Here is a 22,564-nt window from a genome sequence, read left to right as displayed (position 1 = left end):
TATTTATAGAGACACCGATAAAGTGCTTGTTCTGATGGAAGCAGCAGTCCCAGACCATGATTCACAGACTTCCACTGGCATTTGATTCAGATGGTGAACTAAGATAATTCCTGCTTAAAAACCAAACTCTCCAGGACTCTGCACTTAAAGCCAAGCACGGAGCGCCTCTAGTATATTAGGACGTCCTGACTGGTAGGGCAGCGGTTCCCACCCTGTGGGTCACGACCCATAGGAACTGTATTAAAGGGCCATGGCATCAGGGAGGTTGAGAACCACTGTGATAAGGTTTCCCCCTGTGCACCTTTGCCAGCATGGCGTGGTCCCAGGGGCAGAGGACCAGCCAGTGCTGGGTCAGCTACGCTGCGGGAGGCCAATGCAGAGAGAACCAGTTCTGCCTCTTTCCTCTCTGTTTCCACGCACTGTAGTTTGTTAAGACACAAAGAACGTCATAAACACGGCTTTCAGTGTTGTGGGAGATACAGAATCATTAGCCATTATCTGTCAGATACGAACACTTCCCCTCCTCCTTTTGTTTCTAAGCTCTTCATCCTCCGATCCGTTCTGCACGCTTCCTGCAAAGTACCTTCCCAAAGTAAAAACTATGTTCGTTCTCAAAGGGAGATCTGGAAAGAAAAAAAAAAAAGCAAAATCTATGGATGGCAATCCTCAGCCTGGAGTGACCCCCTGCCGCTGACGGACTGAAGCCCCAGTGCTGTGGACAACACTGGCAGCACCAGGGTGCGGCTGCAGCCCACACAGCAGTCTCACTCCCCCTTCTCACCTCGCCTCTCGGGCTGTAACCCTGAGAACTACGCAGACCTTCACGTACACAGAGACAAAGCCCCGTTCAGCTGCTTATCTGCTGTGTGACTTGGGCAAATTATTTATCTTCTCTGACCTTCATCCCTTTTATAAAATTGACATAATACTATATAACACATATAACCTTGAGTTTGTGATGAGATTAAGTGAGAAAATAACTCCGCAACAATGTCAAGCGCAAGAGCTGAATAAATGAGGGACACTGTCCCCAGTGATCCAGGGTTAGGGGCGTGTGCTGGACACTGCCCCCAGTGACTTGGAGTTAGGGGTGCATGCTTGACCCTGTCCCCAGTGACTCAGGGTTCGGGATGAGTGCTGGACGCTGCCCCCAGTGATGTGGGGTTAGGGGCACGTGCTGGACGCTGCCCCCAGTGACTCAGGGTTAGGGGTGCATGCTGGACACTGTCCCCAGTGACTCAGGGTTAGGGGTGCGTGCTGACCTGATGACCTGTGCTAATTTCTGTTCAGCCTGCCATTGACGCTGTCCACCTAAACTCTCCGCTACACTTGGCGGCGTATGAGATGTGTTCTGACTATATTTTCTTACATCACCAACAATGCATATGGTATCTGCTTTTAGATTTCAGAATTCAAAGAAGGATTTGGAAATTTGGGATGGTGGTTCAGAGTCAAAACAATGATTAACAGAGTGGAAATACTTAAAGCAGTGGTTCTCAACCTTCCTAATGCCGTGGTCCTTTAATACAGTTCCTGTGGGTCGCGAATCACAGGTTGAGAACCGCTGACTTAAGGGAACCTAAAGCTATACAGAATACTTTTATATCTGCAAGACATAATCCTGAAAGGAACGTGAACTTAGAGTATGGTTATGCTACAAATGAAACTTAAATGACATAACATACAAAGGGTGCCAAAAAAAATGTACACCCATTCTAAGAGACAAGGAAAATGCACATGGGCAACCTGCCTGGGTACAGCTGGCCAGGAACAGGGCTCCCAACACAACTTCAAAATGTAACACACAGATAACATCTCTGTATATGGGCATCTAGTGAAATAATGTGGTGGGCATTGGAATACATGTGAATTGAATCAGAATTTTTTCTTTTCTTGCTCACAGAAGTGCCTAATTATATATGTTAAGTGAATGAAAACACAAACCCCAAAACCAGTATGGTATAAAATTTACTGTCCATGATGAAAGATACATTCAAGCTTGTATTCAATTACCCTTTGTGTGGCTTAAAGGCAACATAAAATGGAATGAAAAAACAGGAGAATTATTTTGTCCTGTGTGTCAACTGTTTACTTGTATTAATAGTTCTCTAAGTTTTAATCCTCAAAAGGAACAGCTGTATCTGTTGAGAGCCAGGACAGGTGTGTGGATGCCAGTGAATTTGACCAGACCGTGGCAAGAATCTCCTGCCCTGACAGTTCCCAGATTTGTGGGGGTTCTTGTGAGCCTTTTCTGGCTATCCACTGAGGAGGAAGGGATATATATTATATATAAACTATGTCGATTAATCATGAGGAAGAATTCCCAATACTTGGACTATGAAGTAGTGACATCATGCACTAAGTGAGGTCATAGAATGATTTTCTCCAGACTTACAAGCAGGCAGATTCCCACATGTCAAAGACAGAGTAATTGTGGTCTTGCCCAAGGGAGCAAGGAGACAATTGTGGAGATTCCTTCCAGGTCTGAGATTGTGTAAATACGCTGACTTAGTGACAACACGTGGAACATCTACTTTTCTTCAGATATTTTTTAAATAATCCCAGAATTTCACATGTATTTCTTAAATCTTCTGCCATTAGCCCATACTTCATAACTTGAGTTTCCAAATCCAGAACCGCTCATTCATACGACTAAAATATGAAACCTACAAATGACTAAAGATCTTAAAAACCTGTTCAGGGGCTTAGCTTAGCCACGCACTGCACATCTTCATTGTTTAGCTTTGCCGTGAAAAATTACTTTAATTTCGATGCTGGAATCAAAACAATCCAGTCTTCTTAAAAGAAGCCTACTGTCTACTGTAAAGTAATAACATGTTTTTAGAGACTTCTAAGGACATACCCTGAAATTTCTAACTTAAATGCATGGTTTGAAAAATGCCAGTTGTTCATTGTGAAAGGCTGGTTACATTTCATAACAAAGAGGCGAAAATGAAATACCTATTTCATCATGCAAATATTTCATCTGATATTTTAAAAGTACCTAATTTTTAAGATTTGAGAAAAGTCACTAAAATACATAAGATATAAAGGGATTTTCATGACATGTTTCATGAAAATAAATTTGAAAACTGTTCAGCATGTACTGAGATAAAGCTATCGAAATCAATATAAATATATAAATATAGACCGTCATGAGCTGAAAACGAACTGTGATGCAGCTTTACCAAGAAACAGAAGGGGGGGGTGTGAGCTGGAAGAAGAAAGGCAAAAATGAATCATAGTCCTAACTAAAGTTATTTTATAAGTTTAATGATTGACGCATTTTTTAAACCTATATTGTGGAACTTTACTCCAAAGTCAGTGAAATTATGGAGAATTTTGTTTTAACTCACCAAAAAGATAATTTTACTAGCTTAAGGAACCTCAGATATCACGTAATTATTCTTCTTGCAGCTAGCTTCAAGAAAAATTGTATAACACATGAGTAAAACTGGCTTTTTAGTCATTTTAAAATTCCCATTCTTTTGAAAAGAAAAATACCCAGTATTTATAGCTCTATGTTCCTAGCACATAGCAATTCTATTCTAAGAAAAAGAAAGTTCACATTATTATATTAAGGAAGCAAAACTCGAAGAAAAATATTACCAAGGTTCTAAGCAGACTAATCATATCCAAAAATTACCTGTGTCACATTAAATATCCTTTCGGTCAAAATGATGGTTTAATAATAACTCAAAGAGTAAAACATATGCATCTATTAATTAAATGTATATATTCTACATATGTTCTTTTTGTGGGACTAATTAACAATATGTCTATATAGCTTCCTCTATTCAGTTATACGACTTACCAACTATATGAAAATATAACGTTCAGGGTGGGATAAAGCACAAGAGAGAACTTTTCAAATTAGTGCATCTCTCTCTATAAACCTTATCTTTCTACTAATGTTACCACCATTAGTAGTTCTAAAAAAACTAATAGCATGTGTTCTACAAGTAAGAGGTTAGAATTAAATAAGATTTAATACATCAAGAACAATAATAATATTCTCCAATAAAACAATTATGTGAACAACAGTGCACTGCCAGGAAACAAGAATAATTCCACCATAATTACCCAGGCAAAGTATGTACTGGGAGACTAGGTGGTACCATTGCAGGCAAGCTTCGACTTTCCAGGGTTAACCTCAATTTGCCAATACAGTATGCAGAAGGTCACACAAACATTTCAGATGAGTAGAAAATTAATCAAGTGAATCTTAATTTTCAACAGATATCCTCAGTTTATAATGTCAGCTGGCAATTTAGCACATAGTCACGAAATCACAGGTATAATTGCCTGCAGAGGTACAAACTCCCTTTATTGCTATGATCCCTTGTAAATAAAACTGAGGGTTAGTACCCAATTATGAAAGGTATCCTCATCTAATGGAAATAGAGTCTTCAAAGAAATCTGAAGTTGTCTAGCTTTTATAAGCAAAGGTGATTTCATTTGATTGGGTTTTCCCTTACATTTCATTATTGTACTGACTTAAGGAGGCTACCGGAGTGTTCTTATGTTACTGTAAGCATACACACTAAAGGGGACAGGCTCAAAGCAATTTTTACCGAAGATTGTTGAATATATTTACTCGGCATTCCCAAAATATCTGTAAATTTAAGTTCCATTTTTAAGATAAGAGGCTCTTCAAGATAACAGCAATTTGGAATCATAAAATAAAAGCCATTAACCATTCCATTTCAGAAGAGGGAAGTTAGTTTTCCTTTCTTTAAGTAGCTTGAATACAGATTCAATAAAAGAAAAACTCTCTGGTTTACATCCTATGAACATGGTGGTACAGTGAAGTTTTACTTTATACATTGTCTTCAGAAATAAATTAGAACTAACGTTAATGCACGTATATTTGCCCCCAAAGTATTTTTAAAAATCACCAACCACAAAACAAAAAAGGCACCATCACCTCAACTGAGACTAAACAAAAAACTAACTGACTTTTAGAACTCCTTTGTTACTATATTTACCCAGAATTAGCTATGGTTTTTTTTTTTTCAGCAGTAATTTTAAAGGCTCTCTGCAGTCAGAGGCGTGTTTTGCTGGAAACGCTCACAGCACAGTGACAATTTAGCACACAGAGCTCAGTGTGCTCTTCAGCTGACCCAGTCCCCATCCCTTCAGACCTATGCGATGTCTCAGGAACAGAACTAGAATGTTCCCTTCCCACGCCCTGGTCCCCGCTGCCCAGGCGAGAACCCGCATAGCCCGGCAGGTGCCCCCAGCCCCTTACCAGGTGTGAGCCACAGTGAAACGTCGTCGCTGACGGATGCTTTTGTTCACCAGCAACTTTCTGAAAAAGCAGGGTGAGTTCCTTGGAGAACTGCGTGGAGAGATTTTAGGAGACGTGGGTCTGTTTCCCGGGAGCCTGGGAAGCTCCAGTTCTAAGTGCATTTGCTCCTTGAAAGTCTTGATGCAGACCTCAGAGGCAGAAGCAGTGAGCTCCTTTGAAGAATCTTTTGCTGTCATGTCTTGTGAGGAGTGCTAGCTCTCACCACACAAAACAAAAGCCTCAGACATGCCAGAGATCCAGCCGCAGGTTAGAAGGATGGCAGGTCTGCAAACTCTTTCCAAGGTAATTTGGGAGGCTGTGGCTCCTGTGGGTGCTGCCTGGAGCAAAGGCAGCCACCCAGAGAACGGCAAGTCAGGCTGCCACCGGGGAGCGTCACCAGGCTGCCTTCGCCCCTGAAAACACGCCAAAGCGCCTCCAGTGTCAGCAGCCTCCTGGTGGAAGAGGTTTGTCTGCAAGCGACACGCTGACACTCACTGAATCCATTCAGCGGAATATGTCAACTCATGAAATATTCATAAGGGCTTCTGATAAATCCCTCACATGCATTTTTTTAAATCTTCCCCAACAAGCTGCATTCACTAATGGATAGGAGGCAAAACCTAGTCACTTAGTCACTGGTTCTGTTTGCACAAAGAGCAGAACAAGAACCGTCCAGCATGTGCCATGTCTGGAGTCTTCATTCAGAATTACCTCCTCTGAAATGCACCCAGCAGCAACTCCGCCCAACAGACGCGATTGGTCCGGGGTTATTTAAACAACTCTACTGTTTTTTCCCCTCCACAGCACCCTTCATGGCTCAGATTTTCACAGAATTTGTGAGGCTCCTGTCTCCACCACTATAAAAACTGATAAAGTCAGGAATTGTCAAAAAGCCTCGCTAAAACAGCCTTCCAAATTCCATTTCTGAGTGAAAGAGCTGATTTGCTGAAGTTTTTTTCTTTTTTTTTAATTTTCTCCCTTCGCCCAAAGATGCAAAAAAGATTTAATATTAAAAAATGTCACTGAACAGGAAAACACTGGATTTGGTCCATTCCCCCGAGGAATTGAAAGCCCAGTCTTCATTCCAGTGAGCACAGTTCTCATCCTTCTGTTGGAGCTAATCATCCCCGGTGCTGCCCAGCCCGCCCCTCTGGATTAGAGCTGAAGCTGCTGCTGACAGCCAGAGCCCCTCAGACAGAAATGGGGGCCACGGTCAGCACAAATGACGTTCCCTGCACGATGCGTGGGTTCCTGTGTCAGTCAGCACACAGGATGCTGAGTTTCCATGTGACTCTACAGACCGGTGAGTCTGCATGCAGGCCCAGGAATGCAGGTGAGACCCAGGCAGGGCAGCAGATCCCTGAGCCGGATGTTTAGAGATACACTGGAATGCAGATTCTGTGCTTTAAAAGACACTAGACATAGAAAGAAAATCATGGTGCTTGAAGTTGTAGAAAGCGTGTCCTGCCAACGCCTGTCACCAGGGCCAGCCTGATCTCAGACCAATATGACAAAACAGAACTAGGACTAGACAGCAAGAGTGACAGAAAAGGCAGGGTTTGCAGCAGGACCCCCGTGAAGAGGGAGACATTTATTGTTTCCATGGGGGTGTGAGATAGTCCACCCTTATAAAATCATTCACATGTGTCAGATACTCTAGCCAAAAACCTGATGAGTATCTAAAGGTCTAAATAAGTGTAGACACACACTCCCACCAGAGTGTGCAAGAGCAAACAGATTCCCCGGGCCCTGGGAAGGCTTCAGGCATCTCAGGGGTGGGGCAGACGACCAGTTTGCAGGTGCCATCTTGGAAAGCACATCGATTCTTCAGTGACTACATTATAAACAGAAGCGCAGTCGTGGAATTTTGGACTTGTACTGAATCCTAATACATATCTAAGAGTAATAGCAATCACCTGGCTCAGCTTCTCATTCCAGAGACAAAGAAATGGGGCTAGAGAAGGTCAGGGACTCGCCTCAAGTCTTACTGGTAGTTGATGTTACAGCTAAAACTAAAACCCAGGTTTTCTGATTCTCAACTGAATTCTCTTTAATTCAGTTTCAATGTTGCACTTTTGTCCAGCTAGACCTCAGTGCATTTTTTAATATCTAGAAATATTTAGCTGCCCTATTTGAGAAGACAGATTGTTATCAGTATCATGGGAGAAAATCTGACTGATGCCACTTGCTGTTTACCTGGGACTTTTCCCAACAATAATATGGTTTAAAACTGGGACACAAGCACATGTGATTTTGCCATTCTACTGAGTGACTTACTAGCAAAAAGTAAAATGGCAATTTTAAGTCATTAAATATATTTTTCATATTTCCTTTTTGAAACTTCATTTTAGAAATTTCATTCCCCCCCCAATGGCAAATTTCACAGCCCTGAATAATGTAAAATAATGTAAAAAGGAAGTGTTGGTGTAAACACTCCCTGCCCTCTCTGCCGGGTCCCTGACACCGTGTGGCACCCTCATGACCCTTGCATTTTACCTGCTGTCACAGCCAATGTCTCAATTAAAGAAAAATTGAGAATCATCCTAAGAAATAAAGTTCTCAAAAATATGTGAAGTCTGTTAACCCCATCCACTCTAGAAAAGAAATTTAGAAATACTAAAGACAGTCAACTGAAATACAAAGTTCAGAAGACAATCAAACTGTTTGGAAGTCTGAACTACTTAGTTCTGAAGAAAAGGAATGTGTGTTTACAGGTAAATGCACCAATGTGTGTTTCTAGAGTCAAAGGGACAAAGAGAAAGGGTCACTGTGCTGAGTCCTGAAACCGTAGATGCTGGACGGCGGACGGGGGGTAGCAGGAGACGCCGCCTCAGGAGAAGTGAACAGAAGCTGCATTTCAGCAGAGAACTGAGACGGCCAGGAGGGCAGGAGGGAAAGCAGGCAGAGTCTGTCTGTCCCGCCATGTGCCTAGGAAGGAGCTGATGAAAAAAGTGAAAACCTCCCTGTCCACACCCAGTCTTCAGGCCTTAGTCCCTCTATAGGAGAAACGAGTAATTCTCAATCAATTTATCAGTGTACAGATATTGGCCCTTGGAATGATTTCAGACTTCCAATTATAGACACATCTCAATTTTAAATAATAAAATTTCTGGTATTCACATCCAGACACAGCAGTAAGAATCAAGAATTTATCACATTAAGTACCACTGAAGGATTTGAATGTTGTTATGCAGTCAATAATAATTAAATAATGATCCACTTATAAATATTATGCACTAATCGAAAACATTTGAATCTTCATTAAATTGAAAAGGAAGGCCAATTAGTCACAACCAAAGAAAATTATAAACTTGTAGTATGAGTATAATAACATTATTTAAAATGTTTTTGGAAGTAAACAACGTTATAATAAGTTATTTTGAATGAAAATAATTATATTCTTTTTATATTTAATATCCTTCAGACTTTAAAAGTTGACCCGGAATACATTTTCTCTGATCATTTTCCAATTAACTGTTATAAAATTAAAGTATGTTAAAGACACAGAATGTGCTTTCAGTGTGTAATATTAAACCTAGCAGAACGCTGAGCTAAGTAGCATGGCTCCCATTGAGAAGACAATTCATTCACAAGTTTTTAAAAAGAACAGATTTAAGACTCTCGTATTAACACAGTAGAATTATTGTTGATTATATCTTTGTTCATTTCAACGTCCAGCTCTTTTTTCTAAAATAATACATCATCTGAACACAGCCATTAGATACTATTCAATTAAAGATACACAAGTTACGTTCCTTCAGCCAAAGACAAGGTGGTAAGTGAGCAGAGCAGAATATCAACAAAATAGACTCTTCCAGTAATATGTTCTGTTATGCAACAGAAATATACAGTAAATATACTGTCACATATAACTATATCACCACAAATTACAACGTCTCCCAATTTTTCTATTTTAATTTTAAGAAATGGAGCTAGAGAATTATTCTAACATGATAGAAAAAAAGGTAATATTCAACTTATTTAAAATGGTTATGCAGCCATATTGGAAAAGAAAATATAACTGACAACCTGAAGGGTAAGAAATACTAGACTTAACCTACATTTGCTGGGGACACAGCAAGAGCTAGAAATGCGGTGAACCTTTCTAGTAAACCATTTTATCTGATCCTCTCAAACATGTTAGGCTAATACTGCTGGAATTCCTTGTTTGACTCCCCATGTATTAAATGTAAGATCCTTGAGGGCTGGACTGGGTCTTGATGAGCATCATATTTATGGAAGGTGGGCTAGTGTGTGGCACAGAGGACACAGCCAACAAACATTTGTGCACTGGATGTACATTATTTCAGATGCGAACCTCAGGGCACAGGTGGCACAGCTGACGGAGTGGATCTGACAACCCCGGCCAGGCCCCCACCACACCCCGGCACCCACTCCCTATGCTGCACCAGCGCTGCCCGAGCTTTTATGTGGAGGACAGCTAAGGAGACCAGGGAGGAAGCTCACACTTCCAGGGCTCTAGTCCTGTTGCTAAACATCCATCTTCACATGTGCAAAACACCTGCAAGCCTGAAGTTACCCAGAAACTGTTTTCTTTATACAACAATGTGAATAACTTCACTTTTATCCATATGGTGCTATAAAATTACTCATCTTTACTAAAATGTACTTCAGAAAGATGAGTTTTAACCTGTACCACATGGTAAAGTGACCTGTCTTCTAGATGCCTGAGCCTGGTAAGGTACCATGTGGTCCTACTCAAGAGAGAACTGCCTGTTCAAAGCCGTCTAGTGACGACTTATCGCTTCAGTAGAACCCTAAGTCCACAACATAACGTGGACGTCCCTGTGTGAGTGGAGCCCTCCCTCTGCGGCAGCTCTCTGAGCTCATCTCCCTCGACTCTCCCCTAGCTCACTGCTCCTCGGCCACACTGGCCTCCTCTCTGTTCATCGAACGTGTTTTTCCAAGTTTCCTTTCCCCCAGGATATCTGCGTGCTTTGTTCCCTTATCATCACCTTCCTGCGTTTGCCTGGATACCACCTGACTGATGAAATCTCAGGTCATCGCCCTGTTTACAGTCTCTCCATCCTGCTTTACTTTTCTCCACAGCACTCGTCAGCGTACGGTCCGGTCAGGATGGTTGGTTACTCCTCCATCACCTGTTTGCTCCCCCCAAACTGAAAGTTTCAGTTTCAGGAGGGAAAGGACTTTGTTTTGTTCAATCCAGTAATTCCCAACTCCCAGAACAGTGCTTGCCACATAGTAGCTATTTAAATAAAAATTCACTGAATGAAAAAATAGCTAATCTTCTCGGAGTAGGATAAGATAAAGGAGGCATCAAAGGAAAACAGAATAAATTTTGTCTCTCAAATTAGAGCAACAGTTACACCGGCATTAAGCAGTAATATTTTCTAACTTTTATGTATTATTTAATGCAGTTTTCACTGCCTGGAGTGTTCTCTCTCTATTTTCTTTGCCAAGAATACCTGTACTGTCTTTCACCCATTAAGGCTAAATTCCAAGGAAAACCCCTCAGTGAAATTTCTTCCCAACTTCCCTGGGCAGAGTCAGCTGTGCCACCCTCTCCACTCCAGCAGCCCTGGGACAGCTAATGTTCAGCCCTCAGAACATTCTGGACGAGATCGTAGGACGTAGTTTCATTTGTCTGCTGGCCTGACCTACGAGCTCTCCGAGGACATAAACCATTGCATTCCTCCTTGTGTCATCAGAGCCTGGCATTTCATTCTGGTTAATATTTATTGATTAAGAATATAAATGAAAAGTAAATTTAGTGCCCCAAATGCCCCACAGTTAGCCCTAGATTTTTGTTATCTTCAGAGCTATTCTAGCCAATATGCTAACTTCTTATACTTGAGCTTACAAAGGATTTCAAACTGAAACTCCCTAAATCATAGTAATTTGGTAATGATTACCATTTAACTGGTAAACATTTAAATGGCATTTATTTGTTTTTTAAATAATCATAATTATTGTTCACACCCTCCCTGCAGTGCAAAACCACAATGGCGGCTCCCTGCAGCTCTGAGCACTGGGCAGTGAGCTGGAAGGGAAGGCTTGCCAGCTCCCTCAGAGGTTTCCTGGCTCTGGCAGAGTAATTGGGTGCTTCTTCCACAAGGTACATTCCAAGAAGGCAGATTACACAGAATAAAAATACTAAAGAAGTCCCTCTCTTTGTTTCCTAGGTCATTGTTCACATTAAGACAGATCAGCAAGGAGGAGTCAGATCCCTGAATGCGAGGAGAGAAACTGCGACCACGGAAGGTGCTTCTGAAAACACACTAAGAGAGGACACTCCAGTTCCCAAAGCAAATATTCACCCATCAGCAGACTGTCTGAAAGGGTGATTTCAAATGCATAAAATATAGAAATATACATGTTAGACATAAAGATATTTGGGGGAAATTTTCTTTCATTAAAATGAGCTTTTTTAATGTTATATCTTATCAATAGTGTTCTGTGAAATGGGGAAAAGAAAAAATAATGCAGTATTAATCTATATTTAAAAACTTTAACTGTAAATAATCACCTATGTTAAGTCCAATTAATTGTGATGCTGCAGAGATCACACAAAGATCATGGCACACATGAATATTAAATCAAATTCACTCCATGGCTCCTAAAAAGAAGATAATACCCTGTTTCCCCGAAAATAAGACAGTGTCTTATATTAAGGTGTGCTCCCAAAGATGTGCTAGGTCTTATTTTCAGGAGACGTCTTATCTTTCCTGTAAGTAGGTCTTATTTTCAGAGGATGTCTTATTTTCGGGGAAACAAGGTATTCAGGGATCAATTTAACGTTTAAGGATTTTAAGGATACACTTGCAAGCTAATTCACAGAAGCATTATTATTTTGTAAATTAATATTTTAGTATTAAGAGTTTTTGAGGGTACAAAACACACATCAATATGGAAAAACACTTCAAAATTAATAGGTTAGAGTCTTAATTTCAAGGATTTTTGTTTATCCATTACATATTCTGTTAACTTTAAATGTGTTTATATTAGAAGTTTTTTTAAATTCAGTAACATTAATGATAATGACTTACTGGTTTATAATGAAGAAAAGAGAATTTTATTTATCAAGACTGACTATACAATCCTAGAATTAAGAAGTACTTCAAATTTAATTTTATATAAATATTTCCTAACATCAAAACTGCAGTATCATATATGTAAAATCCAAGGCTTGAGACATTTTATAAGCAATCATGCTGAGCTTTATAGCAAAGACTTTTAAACAGAAAACATATTTTTGGAAAGTACCTTTGCTACTTCTTTTATGTCTTTTATTATTTTTTTTTTTATTTATCATGCAGTAAGACTGGGCTTTTCCGGTGCAGTGTTCTGTGAGGTTGAGCACACATGAGGACCTGTGTAAGCAGCACTGTGGTCAGGACACATGGTTGTAATGTGTGTGTACACACAGCGCTGTCCCCCCAGAAAGCTTTCTCGTGCCACACCTGTGTAGGCACATCTCTCCCACCCACAATCCCTGACAACCTTTGAGCTGTTATAGTTCTGCCGTTTCGATAATGCCACAGAAACAGAATCACGGAGTAGTCAGCCTTCTGAGACCAGGTTCTTTGGCTCAGCGCTCTGTCTTTGAAGTTGAACAGAGACACTGTGTTTATTGATAGCTCATTAGTTTTTATCGTCATGTAGTATTTCGCTACGGGATGCAGCTCAGTTTGTTTATTCATTTGAAGGACATTTGGGCTGGTTCTAGTTTCAGGCGATAATGAGTGGAGCTTCTGTGAACACTCACATAGAGGGTTTTGTTGAAAACAAGCCATCATTCCTCCACGGTAAATACCCAGGCGTGGGCTTCCTGTGTCCTATGAGAGGTGCGTTCACCTTTATAACAAAATGTCAAACTGGTTTTCATTTACATTTCCGCCAGCAGTACCTGAGAGCCGTGGCTGCTCTGCTTCCTCGCTTCCTCTCAGTGTATTTGTTTATTTTAGCCATTCTCATAAAGGCACAGCCGCATCTCAGCCCGGTTTCAGCTTACATGACCCTAGTGGCTGACATTGTCTTTCATGTGATTATGTGCTACCTGAATGTTCTCCGTGGGGGAAGTGTCTGGTCAAGACTCCTGCCCATTTCAAACCAGACTGATTCTTTTTTACAACTGAGGCTCTTCCCCACTCTGCCTGCTGGAGCTTCCTTCACGGAGTTCCCAGATAGCTCCCTCTGTCCAGGACTCAAAGCTGGATTCATGCTGGAGGCAGAACCAAGTCTATTACTCCTTACAGGCACCAGAACCTTTAATAGAAGAGTGTCAGTTACAAAATTCTGAAACTGTGAAATTGGTTTTATAGTTTATAACCCTTATACTTTATCAAAATTCTTTCCAAAATCTTCACTGTTTACATTTTTGACTTCACTGGTTGGGTCAGCTGTGGGGCTTACATGTTGGACCATCGAAAGCGGTTTGGACCATATCACGTAGTAACGAGTCCTCCACGCCACCAGGAGGGGCTCACAAAGGAACAGCAAAAGGTCGAATGTCTTTTGTATCTATTAATATTTAGAGAAACCTTTCCAGAAGTGGACACCGGGCAACTCCTGCCCACATTCCCAAGCAACACTCGCCTTCTCCAGTGCTGTGATGCTATAAACACTTCCCAACCTTGGGGCCAGACGGGAACAGGACCTCTTCACTCCCGCTCTGTGCTAGATGTTTATACTAAGTCCTATGTCATGTTCTTCAAACATATCCTTACGAGTAGGCACCACGTACCAAAGTATGATTCCCATTTTCTTTGGTAAGCCTGGGTTATTGTTTGAACTTTGTATATTTGTTACTGAACATAAAATCACGGGTTTTTTTGAAATTTTATGTAATTTTTATTGTAGCTATAGCTTGATCTACTTTTCATATAACCTTATTAACAGTTAACATTGCATTTATTTTGCGTTTGACGGTTCTTTATAGCTGTATCAAAAATCTAAATTGTTATGACAATATGATATTCAGGAAAATTTCAACATTAGCCTTAAAATTGCTTTCTTGTCTGTTCGGGCCTCACAAAAAACTCTAGACTCTTAGAAAATAAAGATCACAATTTATTCTTTATGCATTCATCTATTTACATAAATAAATAGATTTAAGTAAAACTCACATATGCAGAAAATGCTCTGTGTGTGCTAGATAGATGTTTGAAAACACTGGAATATGATTCAATATTGTGTATTTATTTATTTATTTATTCAGCTGGTGTTAGTTAACCGTCACAATGTGCCAGGCACTGTGCTCCTATCAGGGACATGGCAGTGGAGAAGCTGGACTTAACGTCTGTCCCCATGGTACTCACGGTCTGGTGGCAGAAACATCATAGTCTAATCATAATTATAATCCTCTGTCTTTTTATTCACCTGTTGTTCATTTTAAGGGAGGTTGAACCCAGTTACTCTTTTGTTTATTTCATGATTGTGAATTATCCTCATCCTGACTGCCCTACAAGATAAAATGCAGAGACGTCTTTGGCCAGAGTTTCTGGATATTTTTCCTTAGTCTATCTTAGTCCGTCCTGCTAGTGTCTAGCCCTGTTCTTAGCTCAGCCTATAAATTTTTTATTTATTTTATTGTTGGGGATTCATTGAGGGTAAAATAAGCCAGATTACACTGATTGCAATTGTTAGGCAAAGTCCCTCTTGCAATCATGTCTTGCCCCTTGGTGTGTGTCAGCCTATAAATTTTTAAAACTATCAAAATGATACAGAGGCCCATTCAGTGACGAACAGCAAATACAAATGAACCCTGTGGTTTTACCCCTCTGTGAATTCTAACTAGAAGTCGAAGAATCCTGTCCTCTCTCATCCTTAGACAAGTGGCTCTTCTTCAATTAAACCCAAAGTCTAGTCTCAATAATGTCTTCACATTGGTTCTAGCCGCCACTTGGAATTGGAGAAAATATGTCACTTACAGCCCTTCAAAGATATACTTTCTAATACTTTTCCATCCTAAGTAACTGGACTCTTCCAACTATGCTTATATAATACAGATTCCTGTCAGTTTTTATACCCTTGGGTTGAACTTTGACACACACCGTAGCAATGGTAGCGTGTACACTAGATTTCACAGGTTGCCGTGAGGAAGCACAGAAGACCAGGTGGCTGCAACAAGAGAAACGCCCTGTGTCCCTGTTGGGGAAGCTAGTTCAGAATCACGATTTCAGCAGGGTGCTTCCTCTGAGGGTTGAGAGGGGGAGTCTAGTCTGCCCCAGGCCTTTCTCCAGGGCTCAGAGACAGCTGCCCCTCCGACATCACTCCACCTTGTTTCCCTCTGCCACTGTCTGTGTCTGGCTTCCTGGACAGTTCACAGAGGTCCGGCTCATCCCAAGTCATCAGACAAAAAGGTCTTCCACAGATCTTTTCTAGACAACAATACTTCCCTTCCTGGCTTTTGCAGAAATGCTTGGTTGAATCCATGAGTCACATACCGGATCTTTCTAACAAATGGTTATTCAATCACACACGCACACTAATGATCTGTCCAGAAAGATCATGAATCATACACCTGGTCTTTCTAACAAATGGTTATTCAGTCACACACACACACACACACACACCCCGATGATCTGTCCAGGAAGACCATGAGTCACACACCTGGTCTTTCTAACAAATAGTTATTCAATCACACACACACACCGATGATCTGTCCAGAAAGATCATGAGTCACACACCTGGTCTTTCTAACAAATGGTTATTCAATCACACACACACACACACACACACACACACACACCCCTAGGATCTGTCCAGAAAGACCATGCTTTTGCAGTATAGGTAGGCTGAGACTTTCCCATATCTTCAAGGTCTGGTCATTTTTCCTTCTTCAGTTTACCTCTCTCCTCCCACACTTTACTCTGTGCACAGGAGAAAGCGGGTGTGCCGCAGCACTCTGCGTAGACATCTCCTCTGCGAACTACACAAATTCACCAGTTACCAATTCTACTTCCCACAAAGACACTAGGACACTGTTAGGCCCAGCTCCTCACCACTTTATAACAAGGATCACCTTCCTCCTGTTTCAGGAAGACATTTATTTCCACAAGCCTTCATCAAAAGCACCTTTTACATTCCCTTTTCAACCAATGGTCTCCTCAGGAGAATCTAGACATTCTCACCAAGCATGTCACGGCTCTTCTGCTGCTCCCCACGGCCAAACCCCAAAGCCACTTCCACACACAGAAGCTGCAACATGTTCTCAGCACCGCCCTAAAGCCTGCCGGGGATGAGCCCTGACCGGCTGGTGTGACCCGCAGAAGCTCACTGTCTCAGGGGCCTGGGGGCTGCAGGTCAAGTGTGGGCAGAGCTGGCTCTGCATGAAGCTGTGAGGAAAGGACTTGCTCGGGCCTCTCTGGAGGGCAGGCCAGCTAGGGACTGAGCCGTGACCACGTAATCATTGAGAGTTCACTAGGTCCTAGTTGCCTGCATATATGTTCTTATCACATCATTGTACTGTTTCTCACGATTCCCCTTTGAAGTACATAGTCTGCACTTTACAGAGGAAAAAACTAAATTACAGAAAGGTGGGATGGATTCCCAAGTTTAACGAGTTAGTAGGGATTAGAGCCCAAAGCCATCCAATTTCAAAATTTACGTGTTGACCAACCACACTTCATTACAAAGCAAAAATGAAAAAACAAACACACGGATATGCTCTGAATAGAAAGATAACAGACTGCTTTAGAAATCTATTAATCCCAATCATGTTATGTACTGAAACTAGAATTGTTTTTTCATAAATGTCATATTTCAGAACAACACAAAGTAACTTGGTGGCTTCAGTAACCTGATTTTTACAATACGAAGTAATTTGAGTGGACGACAAAAATTAATTTTACCCAGAAAACAAGCTAACGTTCGAAACAAATAATCCTTAAAGATAGTTTTGTCTGAATTCGCTCATAAATCTTAAGCCAATTTTGGAAGATACCGGTTTAATGTGCCCTAGCATGTATATTCATTTGCAACTCTAAATTCGAACTTACTTGACATGTGTGTGTTAAAAGCTAAAAACGGTTCTTATATACCTCCTTTTCTTTTTTGGACTTCTAGGCTAGATATTTAATTCCCGTGGTTATCATTGCTACAAACTTTTTTTTGGTATGAAATCTGTACTGACTGTGCAGGCTCTAGGCTGAGATCTTTTTTTTTTTTTTCAGTTTTTGGCTGGGGCTGGGTTTGAACCTGCCACCTCCGGCATATGGGGCCAGCACCCTACTCCATTGAGCCACTGGCGCTGCCCCTAGGTTAAGATTTTAAACAGTTAAATTCATGCTATATTAGCTATAGTCAATGTTTTCATGTTATTTTTGGCAATTTAGAAATTTTAGCAATCAAGAGACAGAATTCTTAATAATATTACTTTCATTTAATATTTAAAATTTTTTCTGAACGTAGAGGAACTTTTTCAAGATAACGTACCACTTTGTACCAACGTGTAGAGATGCTTAATTTGTTCTTCCCAACGGTGCCCGGTCAGCACCATTTCTGGGTTCAATTTTCTCAACTTCCCAACACATATTGGATTTGATTGGTACAGTATCTATTAAAATAAATAAGCACTGCTCGCTACACACCGAAGCCAAAGAAAATCTCTTCATCAAAACATAAACAAGCTCAAAAGTAAAGCATTTTGAGAACACACATGAATAGGGACACCAATACCCTCTTTGTGATGAGAAATTTATCTTCTAAAACCACAGCCAAGGGTTACAGTTGTAGATTCCATCAGATATTTTTTACAGCTAAGAAAATGTGCGTCTTCAGGCAAAGATCCCAATTTCTGAATCGTGACAGCAGCTGAAGTCTAAAGATAGACAGTCAAAACACCATTTTCTGTACATTTTCGGTTGTTAAAAAAGCAGTTATAGTACATTATGTATAAAGCATATTGTCTTAACCCTGTGATGGCTCTGCTGGGAACAACGTTTATGACAAAGATATTCTTTTATGCCTTCATTATACTACACATACACATAGTTTTGGAAGAGGTAACAGGCTTTTTAATATGTAATATTTTTGAATGTATTTTATATAGATGTGTATAATCATTGTCAACAAAGCGGTCCTGTTTCAAGGGCCTGTGAATTCACACGTGGCCTTGTCACATGGCCAAGCACGGTCTGTTTGCTTTCAACTCAGCCCAGGAAGGCTCTTTCTCTAGACCTTTCCGTGATATTTGTTCATATGTCTTCTCCTCAAAAAGTCTGTCCCTGGCCGGGTGTGGGGCTTGTAATCCCAGCACTCAGGAGGCTGAAGCTGGAGGATCATTTGAGCTCAGGACCTGGTCGCTACTAAAAATAGAAAAACTAGCGGGGTGTGGGGGGAGTTGTTTTGGGCACCTGTGGTCCAAGCTACTCAGGAGGCTGAGCCAGAAGGATCACTTGAGCCCAGGAGACTGAGGTTGCTGTGAGCTAGGTTGAGGCCACTGCACTCTACCCAGGGTGACAGAGTGAGACTTTGACCCTGTCTCTAATGACCTGACGTGAGCAGCTCCCCATGCCCCTAGCACCTCACTCACTTTTGCTCTTTTGACAGTTCAGTCACCCTCTGGCGTCGCTTATGTCTGACATCCCACTGAGATGAAGGTCCTGTAAGGACAGAGGCCTTGGCATTTTATTTGCCACACTAACTCTTAGCACCCACAGCAATGCCAGGGGCAGGGCCGATGTTCAGTAAATCCATGCGTAAAAAACAAAGGTCACCTGGACTGTTCGAGCTGAGGTCCAGTTAAGCACCTGCGTCGTCCTCAGCCACTTCCACCAGGTCCTTAAGCAAAGTCATCTTTACGGTGACTGCAAAGGGACACTGAGAGACACGTGTGACCATGAGGACAAGCGAGAGGCAGCCTTGTCTGGACTCACTACCACTGATGTCCCTTCAGCCACCCCTGGTGGACACACCGGGAGCCTGGTGCTCCTCTCTCCTAAATTAGAGGCACTACGTTCTCTGTTCCCAGGCAGGAGTGCTTTTGGCTGGACAGAGGACAAGGAGGACATGAACTTGGGACCTCCCAGGGGAGTCTCTGCACCACCACCCAAGCTCACGACACTCTCTTCTCTGTTCAAAATGATAAGCAGCTGGGGGGGTGGCAACTGCCCACCTGATATCCAATACCCATAGATGGAAGACCTGGGGTCTGTGAGTGACTTCTTTCTTCTGGAGTGGAGGTCCAATAAGGAGTTACATTCCAGCAAAGTAATCACAACGTTTTGAACTTGATTTTCATAGCTCAATAAATACTGGAAAAAGGTGAAGATGATGATGATAAAAATTAAGGCAAGGTTTCAATTACAATCAAGTTGGACAGCCGAAAATATTTAGTAAAGAAATAATGTTTAATGGGACTTTGAAGCATGCCCATTAGGATGAAAAAGAAATGAAATGCCAAGGTGAGAGGCCTGTATAAAATTCTAAATGATTCAGTGTTCAAAACATTGAACTTGTTGTCAAGGAGATCTATGCCAAGCATAATAATTCTCTTTTCAGTTCCAAGCCATCATTTATGCTGTCCAAAAACAGTGGATTATAATTAAGAACTATTTTGCCATAGAGAACATTATATTTCCTAAGGAGTACCCTTGACATTTTTATTAAAAATATAGCAATCTATAAATAATCTGCATGTGAAAATACTTGTGGAAGCAAATTAAACCCCTGGTAAACTGAAGAGCACTCAAGTAAGAGGGTGACCCAGGAGAATGAATTATTTATAAGAAGACGGATTTGGGATCAGCTCTAAGCCAGCTTCTTCACCCTTGAGCAAGTTCCTCGAGCTGTCCACTTCCAAGTTCCTTGTCCACAGATGTAAATGTTCACAGCAACTGTTCCACAGAGCAGTTCATGTAAATTAACAAATTACAGTTTAAAATGTAAATGGCACTGCATTTACATTGCAATCCAGGACATGTATTCAGATAGCCTTCTTCTTCGCAGGATCTAAAAAGTGTTGTGGATATTAAAATTTCGATGTAGCAATTGTCTGATTCCTTTTCTAAATGTATTTATGTCCGTTTACGAGGTTTTTGCTTCTAGTCCTTATCTTAAACATTGTTTTTGTTATTAAATGTTAAGCCTTTTTAATTTTGTGAAGGCAAAAAGATGGAAACCTAATAAACACATGTATATGTAAAAATAATTTTTAAGAAAAGTGTTGTCAATATTATCACAGTCATCTTTAACCTGTGAAGGTGGAAACTCCAGCCTCAATGTGGCCCCTCAGCTTTTATACAAAGAAACCACCAGTGATGCTCCCAAGCCTTGCCTGTCACAATTCTGTTTTCCTCGTGATGTTGGTGGTTTTCAGAGTCTGGTTCTATGACCAGTATCACCAGCATCACTTGGCGATCTATTCCCTAAAGTTGGTCTGTTATTAAAATAGTTACCTGGAGAATCACAAACTCTGGGGATGGTACCCGGAAATGTCTGCTTTAACAAGTCTTCAAGTGATTCGGATACACCCCAACATTTGTGAACCACTGCATTCCACCGTGTTTTCCAAGTTGACACCAAGGAATTCCAGCAGATTATCAGTCCAAAGGAAAAGGCAGAATTATTGTTAGTAGGCCAAGTTCCCTAAACTTAGGCCAGAAAATCATGTCAGTTAAAATAGAGAGCATGAACTTTCTCAAACTGATAAATGCTTGTGCAAGGATGAAAAATAGGTGTTATTTTGTGGGTGGAGTTGAATTAACGAGTCGTGAGTGTCTGAAGCACAGGGATGAGGTTTGGGAGGCTGGACAGGAAGAAAGCCGTGATCCATTGGTGATGTCTGCCTCAGAGCAGGGAGGAGAGAAGGGCACCAGCCAGGCCGTGCTGAGTGACAGCTGTGAGCCCCTGCAACTGTGCAGACATCTGAGTATTTCCTGCAGAGGAAGCCAATGTAAGGTGCTGGGGTTGTAGAGATTGGTGGCTTGTTGGAAATAACAGTGAGACCTTAACAGAGCATCAAGTTGAAGCCGTCCATGACAATTACAGTCTATTCATTGTGGTCGGACACATCACAATTATTGGTAATGATTCCTTAGAACATCGTTGAGTTTATTAAAAGCATTATTATGGTCACAACAAGTGAGGTGATCACTAAACAGAGATGAGAAGAGAAGGTGACAATGATCTGGAATTTTCACCTGGGTGACATGAAAATTATTCCAGCACTAGGTTTCTGTCTTACACGTATTTTTCATTGTTTTGTTTGAGCTGTATTGCATGTGTGAATGTATCTATCTCCCCAACTATACTGTGGCAAGCTCCCTGGCAGAAACATTGTATATTTTTTCTCTGTGTTCCTTCCACAATAACCTCCTGCAATCCTCATAATAGCACTAGAATATCCATTAAAAATAAATTAACAACCAAAAGTAAAGAGCTGCCAATTCCTAGATGTCTACTTTGTTCTAGTGGCTTTGCAAATATTACAAAACATTGCATAATATGTATGTTCCTTTCCCATTTTACAATTAAACTCATGTTCTGAGATTCAGTGTTGAAAACTGGTAAGTAGTGACAGTTTTATTCAAACCCAGCTCTGTCTCACTCTGAAGTTCTTTCTCCGCTTAAAATGTCTTCCCTGAAAATCAATTAGTTTATAAAACAGAGTATATAGGTATATAATTATATACATAAAAATATAAATATACATATATTTATGTATAAATCTAAAAAATCACTGAGTTTGAATACTTACATTAGAAAAGCTACATTCACCCATAATTATCTGTGGACTGGAGAATTTCACTGCCTTTATTTACCTTCAGTTTAGTTCTGTGAAGTAGGACTCCATGCTACTTTCCAATTAACAGGAAAAGATTATTGGTTCTAGAGCTGATTTTTCCCCTAATACGGTCATTTAGGTAATGCTCAAAGCTGGCTAGCCCTGGGTTTTTCTGATACAAATACAAGGGATAGATTTTCAGCCACAGGAACACTTTGCTCACAGAACTTCACCTAAATGCAATCAAAAGAATATTCAGGACAAAATAGTCACTGGTCTAGAACTTTTCTAAGGCAAAACTTTGTCACGTTCGATTCTACGCATGACCCAAAGTAAGCGTTCAATAAATGTTTGGTTCCAGAGAAGTTAAAAACACCAGAGTATGTTTTCTCTCTCCTGAAAAAGCTTGTTTGTAAGAAGACTGATTATAGTGTAAGTCCATCTAAATCAGGAGAAAACAGAGAGTCCTGTCCAGAGACAGCTGCGCAGAAGCTGTAAGTCAGAGAGTATCAGAGGGAAGTGATGCCCGCACCTCCCTCCATGTCCAGTCTACTGGTAAATAGCAC

General features: G+C 40.9%; 1 protein-coding gene across 2 annotated transcripts in view; it reads right to left on the bottom strand.

Annotated features, from left to right (window-relative positions):
* PDE4B (phosphodiesterase 4B) overlaps positions 1–22,564 on the bottom strand; it is a 383,978-nt gene that overhangs the window by 324,122 nt on the left and 37,292 nt on the right. Inside the window, exon 1 of one of the 2 annotated variants that reach the window (XM_053591242.1) lies at positions 5,252–5,665. The exons of the other annotated variant lie outside the window; for it this stretch is intronic. Within the exon in view, the coding sequence (XP_053447217.1) occupies positions 5,252–5,487 (236 nt within the window). The 5' untranslated portion in view covers positions 5,488–5,665. Of the gene's footprint in view, positions 1–5,251; positions 5,666–22,564 lie in introns of those variants that run through there. 2 annotated transcript variants of the gene reach the window in all.

Source organism: Nycticebus coucang, chromosome 5 (assembly GCF_027406575.1).
Source record: "Nycticebus coucang isolate mNycCou1 chromosome 5, mNycCou1.pri, whole genome shotgun sequence".
Lineage (NCBI taxonomy): Eukaryota > Metazoa > Chordata > Mammalia > Primates > Lorisidae > Nycticebus > Nycticebus coucang.
This window is presented reverse-complemented; position numbering and strand designations above follow the sequence as displayed.